General features: G+C 29.3%; 3 protein-coding genes across 3 annotated transcripts; 1 reads left to right on the top strand and 2 right to left on the bottom strand.

Annotated features, from left to right (window-relative positions):
* Window positions 1-618: 618 nt before the first annotated feature.
* On the bottom strand, window positions 619-1,954 carry OCT59_010880 (uncharacterized protein; the record flags this gene model as incomplete). Its single annotated transcript, XM_066136162.1, has 2 exons — window positions 619-1,796; window positions 1,879-1,954. 2 exons carry the CDS (start codon window positions 1,952-1,954, stop codon window positions 619-621), a joined length of 1,254 nt encoding a protein of 417 aa, XP_066000817.1.
* A 2,053-nt stretch (window positions 1,955-4,007) lies between these two features.
* OCT59_010879 (uncharacterized protein) lies at window positions 4,008-6,241 on the top strand (the record flags this gene model as incomplete). The annotated part of the gene is made up of 7 exons (XM_066136161.1): window positions 4,008-4,437; window positions 4,510-4,590; window positions 4,658-4,729; window positions 4,817-5,019; window positions 5,097-5,366; window positions 5,436-5,666; window positions 5,774-6,241. 7 exons carry the CDS (start codon window positions 4,008-4,010, stop codon window positions 6,239-6,241), a joined length of 1,755 nt encoding a protein of 584 aa, XP_066000816.1.
* Window positions 6,242-14,454: 8,213 nt separating this feature from the next.
* OCT59_010878 (uncharacterized protein) lies at window positions 14,455-15,857 on the bottom strand (the record flags this gene model as incomplete). The annotated part of the gene is made up of 4 exons (XM_066136160.1): window positions 14,455-14,751; window positions 14,828-15,199; window positions 15,486-15,640; window positions 15,740-15,857. The coding sequence occupies 4 exons, from the start codon at window positions 15,855-15,857 to the stop codon at window positions 14,455-14,457; spliced, it is 942 nt and encodes a 313-aa protein (XP_066000815.1).
* Window positions 15,858-22,562: the final 6,705 nt, after the last annotated feature.

Below are 22,562 nucleotides of genomic sequence, written 5' to 3'. Positions count from 1 at the left end.
ACTTGGAAATTTTATCAAGTCGGCTCGCTCTTGCATTATTTTGAGCTCTTCATTATTTAATATACCTTCGTCAATCCGGAGCTTCATTACAATCCACTTTGCTACCCCGAGAAAGAGGCAGTGCATGGGATCAACTACGCAAAAGCGCACAGAATTAAAATAAGGTAATTGGTATACTTCTGACCAACGAACATGATACTGTGAGACATGAGCCTTACGCGATTCTTCGGTTGCACATTTCTTCCATTCACGTGCCTTCTCCCTTATTAAATTAATATCTCTCTCAACAAACCAGTCGTCAATGTCTTCAAACCCACCAAAATTGGGTTGATTATTTACCAAGTTTGCTGATTTATAGCATCGATAACATGCGATTCGAGCTGATATAAAACCACATAATTTTCAAGTCGCAGGAACGTCACTAGCACAACCTATTATCACGCCACGGATAAAACGACCGTTGTTATATTCGTAGGTTTTTATATGATACCCTTCCCATAACCGATTCAGCTGATTTATGATGGGGTATAAGTAATTATTGATTTCATGTTTCTTTGGCTCTTTAGGACCGGGTATAACTGCTAGTGTGAGAATATTGTAGGGCTTGAAACGTTCGCTTCAGGGTAAGTTACAAATAACGGCATATATTACACCGACAGAATATTGGGAATTTATATAGGGTTGAAACCAATCCATGTTTAGCATTAATCCGATATGAGTTTCGGCGTATTCTTTTTTGAAGAATGGTTCTCCTTTGCCATCTTCAAAACTCATCCAAATCCTCCCATCATAAATGTCAAATAAGGCTTCAGTTTCGTTTTCCCTTTCTGCCCACTTTCGACATGTCATCTCAAAATCTTTGCGACCGAAAAATAGGGTTAGTTGGCGCCTAATGTTAACTAATGGAAATGTCATTATCGGATGGATAATTGGATTATTTCCACCATCTTTATTACTGTCTATTTTTTTGACTAGAGGGTTATTACATTTTTGTCGAAATCTTTCTATGCTATGATTCGGGTAGTTTATAAAACTACATGTTGGTACTTCAGTTGTGTTTGATATTTCATTTATGTCATACAATTTGTGACATTTATTACATGCGGCATATTTGATAATATTCGTTGATATTCCCAATATTTTTTTGGCTACGTACAGGGAGGAAAGAAAAGATGAAAATTTATTTTCATCTACCGTTAAAAGAAAAAACCTTAGAAATTTAAATAAAGAATCTATTGAAACATTAGGAAGCTTATATCTTTGTTGATATTGTAATATCCATAAGATAATCCAGGTATAATTATCATTGTTGATATTAGGAAGTTTTGGTTCACCATCGTCAAAATCTTTTGACGCAAAATTGACTTCTTTCTCATCATCATCTTCAAAATCTTCAGAGTCTCTATATTCTTCATCGCTTTCAAAATCTCCAAAATTACTGTCTTCGTCATCATCTTCAAAATCGCTAGAAACACCATCTTCGTCATCATCTTCAAAACTTTCAGAATCTCTATTTTCGTCGTCATAGTCTTCAAAATCTCTATCTTGATCATTATTCATATCTCTTCCGTTATCCGGTAATAAATTTTCAAGAACGTGATCAGATATTTTCCCTTTCTTTGTGAATTTATGTTTTGCCGATTCATGTATAGGTATCATCTCGAGTAAAGGTTCGCATTCCATTGCATTATTATCGTCAGTATATTGTCCAACATCAGAAGGCCCAGCCTCTTGATAATCATCACCAAAATTATTAGATGGATTAGCATTAGAAGGCTCAGCTTCGATAATTGTTACTAAAATTATTATTCGCATAAGATATATTATATTTTAACCCATGTTTAGTTTTCGTTCTTGGGTCCACTAACTTGCCATTACATTCTTTACAAAAGCAGTATACTTTAGTTCTTATTCTTGTTCTATTAGATTTGGCAACAGCTCGAGGGTTAGACATTTTTTTATCTAGAAAATTTTTTGAAAAATTTTTTTTATATAGGAAATTTTTTTGAAAAATTTTTTTATCTAGAAATTTTTTGAGATCCTGAATTAATATTAAAAGTTAATTTCTGATTCACAAAAAGCCGCTAGATACTTATTAAAGTGAAACAATCAGCCACATTTTTTTAATTTGTATTAATTATAATATTACAAATATTTACTCAAAATCTTTCGGGATTTTAACCAATTTATATATATATGATTGGAAAATACCACCTGACAGGCACTTTTGCGCCTCTTCCACCCCCTAAAATATAGCATAATGAATGTTATTAGCCATTTTTAGCAATAATACATGCTTTATTCATCGAATTATAAATTCCGAGATTAGCCAGAAAGATTATTTTCGCAAAAATGGGCAAACCATCGTTGAATTCTCGCAAATCCTCGTGAAATCGCAAAAAAAAATAGAAGAGAGCGAATGCTAAAGGAATTAAAGGGGTAGGATAAGGAAGTTGCTGATTTGCAAGTCCAGTTGCTGGACTTTAAAAAAGTTGTGTACGATTCGGGAGAGAAATTACTTAATAAGTTGGAGAAAAGTTCCCGTGAAAATAATAATTTGGTGGAGTGGTTAAAAATATACGACGAAAAAATAAAAGACTATGAAAAATAAATTTATGATTTAAATTTACGATTATATTTTTCGCAACAACATCAACAAACGCAGCCGCAACAACAATCGCAACAACAATCGCAACAATAATCGCAATCACCTACATTTAGCAGCTTATCAGAATACTTCAAATTTCACAAGTCATGATTAATCAATTATATTTCATTTTTTCATTTTTTAATTTGAAAATTCCTTTATATTTTGTAAATATGATGTTTTTTTTTGGCTATTAAACCAGCTTCTTTTTCATAATATAAGATAAGATAATATTAATACCTTTAAAATCGATTTAAAATGTCATAAATTTTGTATAAATCTAATAGTAATTAATCATCATACTGCATGTAACAAGTATCTCAACGAACGATTTGTCCATCAGCGCCGAATGATCGTGATAAACTTGCATCTATCATTTTAGTAGTAATACATATGAACTATAATTTAAACAAAAAGTCAGTCTAGTATGGGGATCATCCTCCCTATCGACATGGGGAATATCTCCCTGTAGATGTTATTCATGTACGCAGGCAGAATGGAACTCAGAACTTTATTACATCAACGATGTTATTAGTGGTTAAATTTATGCGCTGTTTTTTTAATCAAGTTTCATAAAGAATGAAAAAAAAAAAATTTTGGCGATTTTGTATGTTATCTAGTTGAAAGATTTTATATTATTTTTTATTAAAAATTAATTGATTGAGTTATTTTTAATCAAAATATCAAAATCACGTATAAAAGTATAAAAAGTTATTCAGTACTAATTTTCTGCCTTGGGCGCAGTTTGTTACTACACGTGACTGGATGACGCATAAGTGTCACGCGCCAGATGCATAAATCCTACAAAATCGGAGGTGCCGATCATGATATATTTGTGTATGTTTACCACGCTTTCTTTTACGATATTTATATCGCTTTTTTTCGTTCACATTACAGTTCGAAATATTTCCTCTCTCTTTTCGTTCACATCACAGTTCGAAAATATTTCCTCTCTCTTTTCGTTCACATCACAGTTTCAAAAATATTTTCTATCGCTTTTTGCGTTCACATCACGGTTTCAAAAATATTTCCTATTGCTTTTTCGTCACGTATCGCTATTTCGTCGCGTCACAGATTTCCTACCGGAAAAACAAACTTCCGTAAGTAATTAATTTAATTAAGTTTAATGATATTAATTGATTATTAATATATTTAATTGATGGATAGCGATGTAGTATAAATTTATTGATATGTGATAACGAAGTTAATAATTTATTTTATGTTTATTTTGATTAGGCAATTACGCGTTAAATGATAGGATGATTCAAAATATGTATATAAAGTGCCTTTTTATCTCTTGTCCGATCTTTAATAATAAATACCATAATGAAAAGATTTAAATTTTTACAAATTTCTCGGGATGCATAGGAACCTCAATACTAAATCTCAACAAAAAGAATCAGATTCCCGTTCTCACTCACATCGTTCTCATCAACGATCCCATTCACGTTGTTCCCATCGTCATTCTCACTCACATCGTTCTCATCAACGATCCCATTCACGTCATTCCCATCGTCATTCTCACTCACGTCGTTCTCATCAACGATCCCACTCACGTCGTTCTCACTCACGTCATTCACATCGTCGTTCTCATTCACGTCGTTCCCATTATCGTTCCCAACCTCGTAGTCGTAGTCATTCCCAATCTTGTAGTCGTAGTTATTCCCAATCTCGTAGTCGTAGTCGTTCCCAATCTCGTAGTCATAGTTGTAGTCGTTCCCAATCTCGTAGTCACCGATTACGACAACAACATATCTCTCCATCCCATTCTAGTTCCCCTATCCGTTCACGTCGACATCATTGATCACATAAATCACAATCTAGATCCCACAGTTCTAACCATCATCGATCCTATTATGAAGTATCTGATTCTAATGATCAATTTACCACTCTCTCATCCAAAGATTCATCACCACAAAATAGAGGGAGATCATTAACAAAAAGTAATATTATTTAAATTAGTCTTAATTACATTTCAAAACATATACCGATTTAACATAATTATTATAGGAACACTTACAAATCAATCTTCGATATTGCAAAATCAACCTTCCTCTTCAATTACTCCAGCTCTAAATAGTGGTATTATTTCCCTCACGCTCCTATTCTGACTTACATGTAAAAAAAAAATTTTCAAAATGAATTATATTAAATACTGACTTATAATAGGTGGCGTTGAAAACCAAGAAATTCAAGAATTAAGAAATGTAATCTTAAATCTCACACAACGCTTAAATAACCTAACCGAAAAAAATGCTAGTCATGAAGAACCTTTAGTTAATCGTCCCAATAGAAGCTTATCGCCTATTCTTATTAGAGAACAGAAACGTGAGCTGCCACTCATGTCAAGTAATTATAAGAAGACACTTCATGTAAATATACATTTTTATTAAAATTTATCTTTATTAAATTAAATATTTGATCATTTAATGACTGTTTTATTAAATAGGATGAAGTAGTCCATATTCTCAATAATTTTAATCAGTCCCTTCAATTCGACCTATCAAAGACGTACAGTGAACAAAAAAAAACAATAGAAAGAAAACTTTTGCCAGCAGTAAAATCGGCCATGAATCCTTCTATTGTAGCATATGATATAGAGATAGTAAGAATCATAAAACAATTGCATAAATCTCACCGAGAGATTTGGAAACTGCAAAAAGAGGGTAAAATGCCGGAACATACCAAAAGACAACACATGATATCCAGAAGGGATCAGGTATAAAATTCATTATTTAATAATAAAAACATATACAATTAATTAATTTTTTAATTTACTCTTCAATAGAAGATGTCCCAGCGCAGAAGAGGATTGCAGCACATGATATCGACACAAGACAAACTTTTGACTGAATGCCAACCTCGTAACTTAAAATGGGAAGAATTTATCAAAGATTGTATAAAGGCGACTAATACTTCAGACATACACTCGGACGAATGGTCCACAGAAGACGAGGAATTAGCAAACAAAGAACGCAGTAAAAATACAAGATCAGGTCGATTAATTAACAATAATTCAGTAATAAAGATTTACGACAAGAAGTGGCGGTCGTCGGGAGTATGCGAAGTCGTGATGTTATTAATGAATATAACATTTATGCTTAATAAATTATAAATTTTTATTAGATTCAAAAAATTCTACATCGATCGGAAGAAATTGGTATTAGCATCGGATCTGGTTTAAGTCGTCCACGTTACCGCTCAGATGAAAATTTTGACAAAAAAAGCAAACCAAAGGAGAACATTCCCAGTTGGTGGATTTCGTCAAGCTGGGTTGCACAAGAATCCGACGAAGATGGTGATGAAGAGGATAATAGTGACGACGATAACAATGACGATAACAATGACGACAATAACGACAAAGATAAAAACAATGCTAGTAACGATAAAAACGACAATAACGTTAACGATGATAATAACGATAAGAATGATGACGATAAGAATGATGACGATAAGAAAACCGATAATAATGATTATATTTTTATCGATGACAGCGATGAAAAGGATGATCCATTTCGACTAGTGGTTCCAAAAGAAATTATTAGGAGATCAACTACTAAAAAACGTTCTCTTTTAAAAAGTGAAAGAAAATAGTAAGATGATTATAGCACATAGTAATAATAAATATAGCAAGAATATAATAATAAATATATCATAAACTGCAAAATAAAAAAACGTATATTACAATGTGTTCATATAAATTAAAATCGGTCAATAATAGAAAAAAACGGGTAATGATGAATTACGAAAAAATCAAAAATAGAAAGATTCTGGCTTACTCGAAATAAAAATAGGCATAGATTATTTTAAGTATTGCTCTTACTGATCTATGAATCGGCATTTCTATTCAAATCTATTTGTGATCGAAATAAAAACAGGCATATGTTATTTTAAGTATTGTTCTTGATCTATGAATCGGCATTCCTTTTCAAATCTATTTGCGATCGAAATAAAAACAGGCATATGTTATTTTAAGTATTGTTCTTACTGATCTATGAATCGGCATTCCTTTTCAAAACTATTTGTGATCGAAATAAAAACAGGCATATGTTATTTTAAGTATTATTCTTACTGATCTATGAATCGGCATTCCTTTTCAAATCTATTTGTGATCGAAATAAAAACAGGCATATGTTATTTTAAGTATTGCTCTTACCGATCTATGAATCAGCATTCCTTTTCAAATCTATTTGTGATCAAAATAAAAACAGGCATATGTTATTTTAAGTATTGTTCTTACTGATCTATATATCGGCATTTCTATTTGTGAGAATGGCATAATTATCGCAGTCCGATTTTGGATGATTACTGCATGAATCTGCATGGTAGTGTAAGTCTGTTGTGCCAATTTATAAATCGGCACTTATTTTTTGAAAAATTATTATACGAATCGGTACAATAGGCAGTCCGATTTGGGAGATTATTGAAGAATCGGCAGGTAATATAAAATGTTTGTTGTTCTGATTTAAAAATCGGCACTTCTATATGTTATGAATCAGCATGTTTATTTTCATGCTGGCAGTCTGATTGTGATGATATTTTGTAAATTTATTTACAAGTCGGCAGTCCGATTATTGTTTGAATCGGCATGATGGTTTAAAATGCGGCATTCCTATTTTTTGTCATTAAAAAGAGAAATTTCTATTTTTAGCAATTCGCGCCATAAAATCGGCTGAATAAAGCCATGAATCGGACAAATACAGCCAAAAATCGGCAGTCCGATATTTGACCAATTTTTACTTATTTGACGTGTGTAAGTGAGAAAATGAGTAAAGTAACAAACATCCAGATCGTTCCTTCCAAAAGTGACCTGAAGAAATTGAAAAGAAGTGGCATTCATTATCCAAGCCATAGGGTCCAAGGTACTCACGATTAAACTAGGACTGACCAGCTGTAACGAATATGACACATTTCCAATTCTTTAGATCGGCTAGTGTGAGGTCCCATTTACTAGTAGAAAGTTGCTTGTCATATGAAAAGGCAGACTCTAACATCAGATGTCCAATATCACGGTATATATTCTTGAATACTGTTATCTGCCAACCAATATTAACTCCAATCAACCAATCCAAGTAAGCTCTATCTGAATTAAAATATTTTAAAAAGAAACTAAAACTAATACTAAATCTAAAAATTAAACGAAAAAATTTTGATAAACTAAAACAAAAAGAAGAAAATAATAAAAATAAAAAATAATTCCGAGAGCCATCAAGCCGATTTTTGTCTCTATCCTTCTTCCTCCGAGGTGTGTAAGTACAGTTGAAAATGAGGTCCAAAGCTTTTATCGAGGGTTGTTTAAAGAGAAACCAAATTTAGTTAGTTCCACAATATCGGTAAAAGTATGGACCGAGCATTACACTGAAAAAGCTGATAAAATTCCAAAAAAGGTTGTCCATTCCGTAAGTTTTCCCAAAATGGAAGTTGTCTTCTGAATCATTTTTGTTGTTATTTGTAGATGAACTGGCAAGTTGCGGAAGATATCCAGAAACGCATTTAGTTTATGACGCAATCTAATCCAAAATTCTTTTGATGGTGACCTAATCGGGAGTCTTGTGACTTGACGAATAGGAAATGCCAGCAGGTGTTTGTAAATAATGGGTGTCGAAGGTGTAGAAGAAGGTAAAGGTGTATATTAGTCGTATCGTTCAAGTAGGCTAGTTAAAGTCTCCCGGAGATAGTCTTGTGTATAGTGCTTAAGTCGTTGAGAGGTTGTTTCGTGCTTCTTGATAGCTTGTTCCAGTATCTTGAAGAAGGAGGACTCGTTGGTATATAGAAAGTTATTGTGGAGAAAATCCACAAAATCTTTGTTGTTAAGGAGTTCGTTAGTCGCTCTTTTCATGTCCAAAGTTTCGTTATTCCGCTTAAAAAAGGTAACTTAAAACTGTTCACATCTTGTTGTTGTCTCAAGCTTACTTATTCTAGGTGATATGCCTCTCCAGATCGTCTTTAGTCTAGGAATACCACAAAAAGAGAAAAAACGCATAAAGAATAGAAAAAAAAACAAAAGAAAATTTCTAATACTAAAATAAACCATGGTGGGTTTTTTGCTGTCAAGTATTTACTTGAAGTATATGAAATAAAATAAAAGTGTATTAACTATAAGCGAAGTAAAGAAAATATTAAAAATAAAATTTTGTTATCGAAAAAATATGGTCCAGACGTTTAGCGGAAAGAATTCCCCATTATTTTATCATCAAGAAGGATTTAATAAAATTATATATTTTAAATTTTACAATAAAATTTTAAAATGAAATTAAGTTGTGTGATATAAATATAATTGTTTTTACTGAACATCTGAAAATTTTATTTGAATTCAGATTATCTAGAGATTAAACTATATTGGGTTAAATTAGAGGTCAGGTCATATAAATATCAACTTGGATATTTAGTTAATTTTTATATTTAGATCGAGTTCAAATACATTTTTAAACCTGACCTGACTTAACTAAGGTTGCTTGTCTAAACCTCTTCAAAATCCTACGATTAGTTTTGTCAAAATTTTACTATAGATTTATTATAGTTTTGGCAGAGTTTTGGCAGTTTCGGCATTTATAATAAGTTTCGGCAGTTTCGCCTTTCTCCAAAGTTTCGCCAGTTTTTTAATATAACTTTAATATAGTTTCGGCAGAATTTCGCTTTTCGGCGAAACGCCATCTTGCCTAAACCCCTAGGTTTCGGCAAGCAACCTTAGACTCAACCCTTTCAAAACACTAGAAGTAATTACTATAGTATTCTATTCATTCTGCCTAGGATTTCGTTTACTTATAAGATAGATCACCAATTATAATAAATTATTAAAAACTATCTAGAAATTTATCTGAAACTCCAAAGACTTTATATTATAGTTTTGGCTGGATGTAGAGATTAATTTTTATCATTTTTTAACTTAATTTTAATTTAAAGATGTAACCAAAAATCACATAAAAAAGTTTCAGTTACAAATATAAGTTACCCTCAAACCAGAATCCCAGACATCACATATATACAGTCAGACTTCTATATACCGATACTGTTGTTTTAAGGAAAATATATTGGTATATTAAATTATTATTATATAACTGTTATCAGTGAATCATAATGTGGGCTAAAATCCAATTCTTGCTAGTATTATGCAAACCCGATAGCTAATATTAAAATGTCATGTGATTTGGATGGAACCTTTATGTTAACTTTGGCCAAATTTATAGTGTTGATCTGAATTAATACTAGTAGTATAACCTATATCTTACTATATATTAATTATAAAGAAGCATCAGTACATATTATATTGTGAAACTATATATAATATCGGTACAATGAGATTTTTTTATTAATTGTGAAATGGGACATAGAAAATTTATTAGTACAGGCAATTATCAGTACATAGAATATCAGTACATAGAGGTCTAACTGTAACTCACATTTGAGTTTTAGCAAATTCATTCAAAATTAGGTTAAACTCATAATTTTAGATAGAGCAAATTGATTGAAAATTAATTAATAGTCATAATTATAAGTTTTAGCAAATTGTATTAATTTTATAAAGTCATATTTTATATTTGAGCAAATTGGTACTTTTTTTTAAATTTAACTTATCCTTTTTTTTTTTAACTTTTATAAATAATATTTTTAAAAATATTAGTTTTGGGGTTAAGGTTATATTTTAGCCAAAATTAAGTATAATTCCAGCCAAAATTAAGTAATACTAAACTACTGATATAGTCTTACTCAAAACCTCTTACAAGTCATGGCTACTATACCAACCTATTACAGTTGTAAATCCTTCAGTAGTAATAGTAGTGACTACCAGGACAGTAAACTGCTAAAGGTACATGATTCCCCCTTTATTATAAGTAACTTATCTAGGGTTTACTACCAGTACGTCAAATTCACTGAGAAATCAAATCTTATCTTAGAACTTAATATATCTGTGAGCTCACGAACACCTCAATTAGAGGACCTCGGACATCACATATATAACTCACATTTGAGTTTTAGCAAATTCAACTGATCAAAATTAGGTTAAACTCATAATTTTAGATAGAGCAAATTGATTGAAAATTAATTAATAGTCATAATTATGAGTTTTAGCAAATTGTGTTGATTTTACAAGTCATATTTTATATTTGAGCAAATTGGTATTTTTTAAAAAATTTAACTTATCCTTTTTTTTTAACTTTTATAGATAATATTTTTAAAAATATTAGTTTCAGGGTCTGGGTTATATTTTGGCCAAAATTAAGTATAATTCCGGCCAAAATTAAGCATAATGCAGGCCAAAAACCGTCCGATTAGTTTCGCAACATTTTATTTTTTAATAATTATTTATATTTAATTTATTATTGGTTTTTACTTCAAATCACCGGGGGTGATCATCACCGTTGGCCAGAATTATCAATTTTTACCGGCACTATATTTTTTTAATGCTGGTCGATTGTAATAATTTCAGTCACCGGTGATCATCACCCCGGTGATAGTTAGAAAAATTCTTTATTATTTTTATTAATTATTATTTTATCTATAATCTACATGTTTTTAATTATAAATTATAAAAATTGACAGTTTAATTTATATAGGACCCCAGACATTACATATACAATTCAGAGAGTAACTTTTTAGCAAATTGGCCTAAATTTCAAAAAAAAATTCACGTTTTTTGCAATTATCTCAGCATCCAGTGGTCCAATTTATGCGAACTTTTTTTTGTTTTGTAGCCCTCATCGAGCTCTACAAAATAAAAAACAAATCCGCATAAATCGGACCACTGGATGCCGAGATAATTAGCAAAAAACTGAAAATAAAAAAGGATCTTTTTTGGCAAAAAGTCAGTTGTTATTAATTATTTATTTTTTTTATTGATAATAAAAAAAAAGATTGTTAATTTCGGTAAATTGACAATTAAATTTACCGATCTGCAAATAATTTTAATAAACTGAAATTATATTTTATTAAGTAAATTTAAACCTATATTATTTAAATTTTTACTATCCCTTAAACTGTTTTGCGGGCAAATTTGCCCGCAATTTCTAAATTAGAATAAATGACGCTATAAAAAATTCTTTAATTTTGGCCAGATCGTCATATAATTTTGCAGCCAAATTGATCTACATTCTGGCCATAAATTGTATGAGTTAGATATACAGTTGATCATTAAAATTGGATTAGAAATTAACCCGCAAAAATAGTATCGGAATTTTATATAATAAAATTTAAACTTTTCTTACCATATTTTTTCTCTATTTGAATATTTATTATAACTTTTTATTTTTATTATAAAAATTTTGCATTATAATAAACAAAATAGAGATAAAAAAAAATCAATTATTATGAATATATAATTAAAATGCATAATAAAATTTTCATTAAGGTTCTATATAAAGTCAAAATCCTACTTTTAAATATCAAAAATCATATTAACAAAAGTCGTTTCTCATACCAAATTTTACATATTCTATTAAGCTTTTATATAGCTACAATTAATTATCAATGAAATCGTCGAAGTTAAGTGCAAAGTTTTTTAAAATTTTGTGATTATCTTAAAATACAACTTTTGACCAATGGGTAATTTTCAATTTTCTAATATATAATTAATAAATGATAATAATTGCTGCACAATATATAATTTAAACTATTTTGGAAAAAAATTTTATTAAAATTGCTTTATTTTTCATAAAATTAGATGAGAGCTGAAATTTGGTAAAATTGCAGGCAAATTTGCCCGCAATTGCTTACAGTTTAAGGGATAACTCATATTTTGAGTTTTAGCAAATTAGTATAGATTTAAAATGTGATAATTTGATTTTTAGGCAAACATGACATGATAGCCACAAACTTTATTTAAGTAGTGAATTTCAATATTAAACAAATGAACATTAAAATAGCACGATACAAAAGTAAGAGCAACAAACAGTATGGCTTAAAAATAAACAGAAAATAAACTAAAGTAAAATTAAAGACTATTAACTATAAATTCCAAAGCATCGTTCTCAAAGCTATATCTCAAACCAAGTAAACGCTACTGTATGAGAAATTTACTTCCCACCTAACCTTCATTAAGAAACCTAAATAGGACTGGACAACCGGTAAATTTCAACATGCCATTAATCTGGACATAAATAATGTACGAGAAGCAAGAAAAAAGCTAAACTATAAAGAATAACTATAATATTCATCAGGAAATTATATAGTGCGAAAAGTTGCGCAAGTTTACACATCATAATATTTCGTAAGCTTCCAGACCCGCCGCAAGTTTGCGTAAGCGTAATATTTTGTAACTTTTTAAAATATTTCGAAATATTACGATATGCAAAGCTTCGTAATTTTACGATTTGTAATATTCTGTAATTTTGCGGTTCGCAATATTTCGTAATTTTACATAATATTTCGTAAGTTTTCAGACCTGCCGCAAGTTTGCGTAAGCGTAATATTTTGTAACTTTTTAAAATATTTCAAAATATTACTGTATGCAAGGCTTCGTAATTTTACGATTCGTAATATTCCGTAATTTTACTGCGTAATACTTCGCAACTTTTTAAAATATTTTGAAATTCTATAATGCGTAATGTTCCATAATTTGACGATTCGTAATATTCTGTGATTTTACACAACTTAATATTTCGTAATATTTCAAAATATTTCGATAAATAATACTTCATTTTCTGTACTATAAGTTTATATAATGTATGTTTTATTAGATATAATTTTATTAAACCATAAAAAATTACAAGTATTTATTAATATATACAGAATACATAAAAGTAAAAAAAAGAAAGAGTAGAGTAACAATATTATTAGACGTAAAAAGAAGAGAAACAGCTATAGTAACGTTAGTATTAGATATAAAGATAAAAGAAATATTGTTATTATTGTTAGTATTAAGGTAAAAAGAGTTAAAGAAACAGTAAAAGGAGTAAAAGAAACATGGATATTATCGTTAGTATTAAAGTACAAGTAAAAAGAAATAAAGGAAACGTAGATAGTATTGTTAGTATTACGACGCCTAAAAGTAACAAAGAGGTAAAAAAAAAACGCGTTAATATTAAAATAATTAGTATTAATAAATAAATATTTCTATACCTGCAAAGTAATTGAACAAAAGAATAAAGAAATAAAGAGAAAGGAAAAAATAAACATGTTGTTAGTATTGTTAGTATCGTTAGTATTAAAGTACAAGTAAAAAGGAATAAAGGAAACATGGATATTATTGTTAGTATTACGATACAAAATAACAAAGAGGTAAAAAAAAATGAAAATAATTAGTATTAATAAACAAATATTTCTATACCTGCAAAGCAATAAATTATGAAATATATGTAAATATATTGTATATAATTAAAGAAATAATAGAAAGAAGAGACAAAAAAATTAAAAATATTGAACAAAAAAATAAAGAAATAAGAAACACAAATAAATAAGACAAAAACGCGTGCATGATTAAATGATTAAATGATTAAATCACATGCAAGGATCAGCCTAATTTGATTGGCCAGAAAATACGATATCGTAAAATTACGGAAATCCGCATTTTAAAAAATCACAGAAATTGTATATGCACAATTACTAAATATTATCCCCTCGTGATAAATTAAAAATTATCAACACAAATTCAACACAAATTTAACAAATTTAACGAAATTTGGCCAAAATTAACAAATTTTTACCAGAATTATCAACACAAATTGAACACAAATTGAACACAAATTTCAGCCACGATTTATTTATGTCACACCCGTGTTGTTAAATTAATTAATAACCATTTTATTTATTAAAACTATATTAATTATGGTAAAAAAAATGCTATTACGTGTGATATATATAAAAAATAATATTTATTTCCTATGCAACCCATAATTCTCTAATAAACTATTTACATACCGACCTTCCTCCTCCGTGTTATAAGAGTCAATAGAAAGTATATCATCATTAGCTATGCCATCATTGGCCGCACCATCGTTGGCCGCATCATCGTTAGCCGCACCATCGTTAGGCCTACCATCGTTAGTCACACCATCATCAGCCGCACCTGCTCTATCGTCAGCTGCTCTATCACCACCATCATCTACATCATTACCATCATGAGAATCATCGTCTGAATGTGTAAATTTATCCCTATTTTCCAACTTTTGCTAAAAATCAATAAATAAATAAATAAACTGTAATTCAAATAATTCACATTTTGCAAATTGTAAATTAAAAACTTACTAAGTTGTTGATTATCTTCGACTTCATTATACTTTCGCTCATTTGAATGTTTTGATTATTAGGATTTAAGTACGTTTCACATATGCTAATCGCATACGCTATTTGTGTTTTTGAGGGATTTTTATTTTCTTTTCGCAACTTATCAATTATCAGCGACATATATGTCGTAGGTTGCCCATCTTTAACCTTTTTAAATAGGTTGTTGTAACATCTTTTCACCTCCGCCTTACTCTTCCATTCCTGAATCTTTGACGGACTAGCCTGAGTGTTAATAGATGGTAATTTATGCCCAGTCACTTCGAAAACAGAATACATAACGTCTTTAACTCTAGACGTGAACGTCCCTCGTATGCTTCTATGTTGTTGTACTAACTATTAAAAAAAAATGTTAGTATGAAATTTAATAAAATTCATAATTGCTTTAACTTACAGTCGGGCAATTTTTTTTTTCGAAAAAAATAATCCATTGATTTTTTTTGAACTGGCGCATAAATTCCAGATTTTCATCTTTTAAATATTTTTCGGTAGCGAGTTTGTACTCGTCTTGCGAAGGATAAACAAAATTTTCAAATAAAATTTTTGACACCTTCCTAACGAGCTTCTAATCAAACGAGGTTAGCATTTCAGGTTTACATTAAATAATATTCATCTTTATTACCTTTACATACTCCGGATCTATTGTATTATTATTATTTTTGTTATTATTGTTGAGCTTTTTTTCTATGCTCGAGAGACGGGTTTCGAGATTTTTTTGTCCGGTGATAAGAACTTCAAGCTTAGAAATTATCTGCGAATTGGTTCTTAATAGTTTTTCTATTGTTTTTTTATTAATTTTAACAATAAAATATAATTTAACTATATATTATATAATTTCTTTTATAAAGAATATGATACATATCATGTCATATATACCATTAACGCTATCATCAGATATTCTCACTCGCTTCTCAGCTTCGCTACCCTCAGTACTACGTTTTAAAAATCTTTCATTATCATCAATTCTTCGTTTCTCACCACACTTTGTAGCCATTATGATAATAAATTTGAAACGAAAATATGAGAAAAAGGAGGAAATATATGAGAAAAAAGAGGAAATATATGAGAAAAAGGTGAACTAGAAAATTCAAAAAGGATGAGGAAAAAGGGGGAAATACATGAATCAGAAATTCAGAAAAAGGAGGCAAGCTGTCATAAGGTAATTTCCGCCATTCTATACTTAAAAAAAGAAAAAAAACTTGCGAAATATTGCGAAAAATGGATGAACTAATGCGAAATATTACGAAAAATGAATGTACTAATGCAAAAATTTTGCATCGTGATATTACGAAAAAATATTGTAACACTTTCATAAGAGAACTTTAAAAAAAAACTCTCGTAAAAGCACATAGTACAATCGAAATATTAATCAAATCCAATTTATAAAAAAATAACATGTTACACATGTTGGAGCTTTTATGCATGGAAAAAAAAAGTTGCAGCCAGTGAACTCATTTGGCTGATCAGATTGATAGTGATCTTGAGTGCTTATAACCTGATTATCGCATAAATTTGTGGCTGATCATCCGTCCATTATTGTAAAAGTGATTTGCCGTTAAGCCAATAAATTTGCGGCGATTATCAGATGATTAGCCGATTGAATAAGCCATCCGAATTCTTACAGCCCGTTACAGCAAATTCAAAATATGCGAAACACTCAGCACTTTTGCTGTCAGATTCACTTGGCAGGTTGCCGGCAAATTGAAATAGTAAATAAAATAATAAACAATATTTATATGGTACATCATGAGACTTGTTACATTTATTTTTAGATTTGCCAACCCACGAACTCGGCAAGTTCCCGACAGCAAAATTGCTGAGTGTTTCGCATATTTTAAATTTTGCTATAATGCGTAAAATTGCGAATGATTCCGCGATATTAGCCACCAGATTCTTACAGCCAGTTCCATTCATTAATGCGTAAATTTGCGTAGTCGCGTCTATTCAAATAACTCAATCAATTGTAATCCATTCAATTAATTCATTAAATTTTTACAATGAATTTGCAATATAATTTTATTAGCACACATAATCTCATATAAATTAAATAGTGAATTGATACTTTTCATCAAATTTGACACGTTAATTTAGTAACATGAGTTTCAAATGCCCCCTTTGTATGCGAATATTCAGTCAACGCTTTGCATATACTCAACACGCCCAAAAATGCTTAAAAAATGTAGAAGTAGAAGTAGAAGATGATGATGATAATAATGATAGTGAAAAATATAGCAGTGAAATGGATACGAAGTAATCTAAGTAGTGAATATGAAAATGATAAAGTTGAGGTAATTATGTTATTCCAGATTATTCTTTTTAAAGAAAAAGCTCAATAATTATGTTATTCCAGATTATTCTTTTTAAAGAAAAAGCTCAAATTATACTAACTCATTTTGGTTTATAATTTTAGGTGGATGATGATAATAATGTACAAAATATGTCATTTGACAGTATTGGAAGTGCAATATCAGAGATGAGCCTTGAAGATAGTAACTTTGAAAATATATTAGATTCATCTGAAGAGCCTGAAATTTTTGAAGAACCCAAAAATCTCAATACCAAAACTTGCACAGAATTTCCTAATGATGCTTATAATGATCTAATGTTATTAGTAACGAAATATAAAATAAACAATAAAGGTGGTAATGAAATAATACGTTTTTTTAATAAACATTCAAATCTTACAGAATCACCATTACCAAAAAATATTGAACAGGGACGAGCATTTATGAATAATATGCAGTTTTCTAATTTAGAATTTAGTAAAGTTCTTATAACAAAACATAAGGATAAAGATTATTTTCTTTATTATCAAAACTTAATACAGTGCATCAAAAATATCTTAACTGTTCCTGACATAACACAAAATTTCAAAATTTTGCGCTATCTTACGAAAACTATGAGGTAAATAGTAAATATTAGTTAATTCAATAATTTAAATAATATTTATTTTAATTTATTTATATTATTTTATAGTATAATAGAGAAAGTATTTACAGTGAACAAAACACTGGAAAATGGTGGAAAACTACGCAAGAATCCTTACCTACTGGTTCCAAATTATTATCAATTATTTTATATTCTGATGCAACAACTACAGATACATTAGGAAAAAGTCAATTGCATCCAATATATATTTCATTAGGCAATATCCCAATATGGCGTCGTAATAAACAGGATGCAAAGCAACTTTTGGGATATTTACCAATTTTAGAAGCTGCAAATAAAGATCTGGTTCGTGATACCTTTCATAAATCTTTACGTCATTTACTAGAACCAATTATTTTATTAAAAGATGGTATAGACCTTTTTATAAATAATGAAAATACCTGGTTTTATCCTAGAGTTTTAACTATTATTGCAGATTGGCCAGAAGCCGCAAGTTTTTGTTTAGTTTATAAATCCTCCAATTCAAGCCTTTCATGTCACTCCTGTTTAATTAAAAGGGACAATCTTGCAAATATAAACTTATCGGTTAATGATGTAATACTAAGAACTCATGATGAAATGCGTAAATATTTTGAAAATGATACACAAAAATCTGTTTGCATAGAATCTGTACCTAATTTTTTTTGGGATTTGCCGTAAGTATGCAAAAGTAGAAATAATTATAATAACATATATATATATTAATTATAAATATTTATATTATCAAGGAATATAAATATCTACTTGGCTACTGTTCCCGACAGAATGCATCATTTAGATTTGGGTTTATTTCGTTATCAAATTATCTTCACGTGCGATATCTTAAAATTGCAACATGTTAATGGTAATAAATTAGTTGAAGAAGTAGATCGCCGTCTAGCAGCAATTCCACGTTTTCCCGCCATTAAAATTTTTTCCAATGGACTGCAGTCAATTGCAAGATTAACTGCTAATGAATATCGAAGTTTGATGAAAGTCATGATATTTGTTATTGATAATTTATATGATGAAAATAATAACGAAGTAGATAATTTTGTAAATAATGATGATCTTGTGAAATTGTACAAATATTGGAATGAAATGTATATTTTAAGTAGATATGAAGAATTTAGTGAAAGTGACTTGGAGAAATTTAATGTATGTATTAAAATTTTAGTAAAATCGAAAATTTAAATTAAATAAATTAAATTAACATTTAAATTTTAGGATGCAATACATAGATGGACGCGGATGTTTGTCAAGGCTTTTAAATTTGTTTCTCCTTCCAATTTGAAGTTGCCTAAATTGCATTCATGGGTTTATCACATTATTGACTCAATACGATCTTATGGCGCAATAAATGGCTATACCACAGAAACTTACGAAAGTCTCCACAAATATTTCGTTAAAATACCCTACCGAATTAGCAATAAAAAAGATGTCGAACCTCAGCTTTTACGAACTGTAAGTATTTGGAAATTTATTTATTGTATATATTTATTATATAACTTAAGATGGAAATTAAATTAATAGATAAACGTCAAGCAATATCTATTAGAATGTCTCAACATTCAGTGAATCCGGCAAAAACACCTCGCACTTGTAAATTTTCTGCAAGACTCTTTGATTTCTCTTTACAAGATGCAAATACATTTTTTAATGAAAAAAAAGATTCCGTAGACAATAAAATGCAGACCGGTTTTGCTAGATTTATAAGTTGTCTGGATTCATATCTAGATTTACTTGATGGGTTCACAATTATTGGTAAAACCCGAATAAACATATACGGATCAGTAATACTGGAAAATGGTGCCATAATGCATGCCACAAACAGATATCATAATAAAGTATGGTTTAGCGACATAGCTATTTCAATGGATTCTGAAGAATCAAATGATTATATATCAGACAAAGGACTTTGTTATGGACAGGTATTTTTCCAATTTATGTAATAATTTATTATAAAGTATTAATAAATATTTATTATTTATAGGCCTTATTGTTAGCAGAAGTATTAACAGACCCACCGCTAAATCTCGCATTAATTCAATGGTATGATTTTAAATCTAAAAGGAACCCATATTTATATGGATGTCCTCACTTAAAATTGATAGAATTATATAACTTTGTAGCTATAGAGTCTATACGTGGTGTCGTTCGCATAGTACCCCGATTTGATAAACAAAATGAATATTTCGTAAATAAATATATTTTTTAGTCACTTGATATAGGAGTTTTGATTTATTTTAATAAAATTATATCCTTAAAGAATTTATGGTCACGTTTCCCATATCATAAATAAAATGCAGATTTATTTATTTAATTATTAACAACACGGGTGTGACATAAATAAATCGTGACTGAAATTTGTGTTCAATTTGTGTTCAATTTGTGTTGATAATTCTGGTAAAAAATTATTAATTTTGGCCAAATTTCGTTAAATTTGTTAAATTTGTGTTGAGTTTGTGTTGAGTTTGTGTTATGTAATTTTTTATTTATCACAAGGGGATGATATTTAGTAATTGCATGTACGACGTACAAGATTTTTTTTTATGATTTTTTTAAGAAATGTACGCAAAATATTTAATCAGAATATAATTGTTTTATTTTTAAATATGATATATTGATGATTTTTTTTTAAAAAAAAATTGATTTTTTTAAAATTCAATAGAATGTGCTAATAATAAATTGGTTTATTTTTAAATATAATATATTGATATTTATATTTAAATAACCAAAACATGTACATGATTTTTAATTATTTTTAATTGAAATCAAACTAAGATTTTTTTTTAAAAAAAAATTAAAATAAATTAAGTGATTTATATTTATATTTAGAATCATGATATTTATATTTAGATAATCCATATCCGCATGAGATTTAATTAATATGTTTAATGATGAAAAGTCTAATAAATTAAATTTTAATTGAAACGAGAAATAAAATCAAACCAAAGAGGTATTGTTCAAATTTTATTTAAAGTGACATTTTACGACTTTCTTTCAAATTTTTACTCATCCTAAAATCAAATTATAAAAATCAAATCTAATCTAATAATGCCTCGCCACACACGTTATCGTTCCCACTATAACGTCCATTGGAACTGGGCTATGATGGACGAACTTGTTGACATACGCCGAGACAGAAACCGCGCCTACCACAATATTAATGGTAGAAGCCGCCAAGATTTTTGGGACTCTGTTGCCAATAGGTTCATATGACTAATATCTATAATTTCTTTAAGAAAGAATTTAAATTCAAATTAACCAATCCATTTAATTGAATCAGAATAAATAGAATATTTTGAACGAGGGTTTCCGGGCAAGCAGTGCAGCCAAAAGTGGAGGAACCTCGTCAGGGATTACCATGTAAGTAAATAAATAAAATTACATTCATATAAATTAAATGTATTTACCGAATATTCAAACTGATTTTGATATTTAGAACTATGTCCTTTATCATAATGGTAACCCTGGGCGGCGGCTGTGGACGCGTACCGGCGCAAGATATTATCGCGAATTTAGAACGAGATTTTGGGAGAGGCCGGGTAATTATACTATAATAAAATTTATAATTAATATTTACGTTCATGTTTTAAATTTGATAAATTTGATCAATTTTAGTCACGCGTGATGATCATAGGGCAAGGAGAAACTTACCTACGTATTGTAGAAGAAGATAATTATTTTTATTTTTTTATTATTTATTAAGTGAGTAGCTAGGCCCAGTCCGTACCAAATATCGGCTGGAGACTCACGTTTTTTTTGGGCTGTGACTGATACTGACGTCCACGCCGTACAGCCTGGGTACTATTTTATAAAATAGTAGCGAACAAGTATCAAATGTGTATTTTTTTATTAAGTTATAATAAAAATTAGAATTTACTTTAATTTTTAACATAAAAATTGTAAATAATAAAAAATTCGTAAATAAAAATAAATTTGCTTTCCCAAACTTAAAAAAAAAGGTGTTTATATAAAAGAAAAGGTGTTTATATTATTTTTGATTATTCAATAGTATCACATGCCCCTTGTATACGTTCTACTGCATATGCAGTTTACAATCTCGTAAATTTTCGAAATATTTCAACCGTAATATTACGCAGGTTTACAGTTTCGTAAATTTTCGAAATATTTTAACCGTAATATTACGCAGGTTTACAGTTTCGTAAATTTTCAAAATATTTTAACCGTAATATTACGCAGGTTTACAGTTTCGTAAATTTTCAAAATATTTTAACCGTAATATTACGCAGGTTTACAGTTTCGTAAATTTTCGAAATATTTCAACCGTAATATTACGCAGGTTTACAGTTTCGTAAATTTTTGAAATATTTTAACCGTAATATTACGCAGGTTTACAGTTTCGTAAATTTTCGAAATATTTCAACCGTAATATTACGCAGGTTTACAGTTTCGTAAATTTTCGAAATATTTCAACCGTAATATTACGCAGGTTTACAGTTTCGTAAATTTGCAGAATATTTTGACCGTAATATTGCGTAAATCTTACGATATTGAAAACTTACGTAATATTTTAACCGTAATATCACATAAATCTTACGAAATTGTAAACTTACGTAATATTTTGAAATTTTTCAAAATATTATGCCATAAACTTTCGTAAACTTACAAAATCGTAAACTTACGCAATTTTTCGCGCTATAAAATTTCCTGATGTTGGATTTAGCTCACAGGCAAACATCTGATTGAGCGGAGATGAAATTCAAAAAGAGAAAAAATAATAACACATACAAAAAGGACTAGATCAAAAAAGAAAAATGAAACACAA

The sequence above is a fragment of the Rhizophagus irregularis genome, chromosome 19 (genome assembly GCF_026210795.1).
Source record: "Rhizophagus irregularis chromosome 19, complete sequence".
NCBI lineage: Eukaryota > Fungi > Glomeromycota > Glomeromycetes > Glomerales > Glomeraceae > Rhizophagus > Rhizophagus irregularis.
Note: the sequence above shows the minus strand (reverse complement) of the source record. Positions and strands in the feature narration are given on the sequence as shown.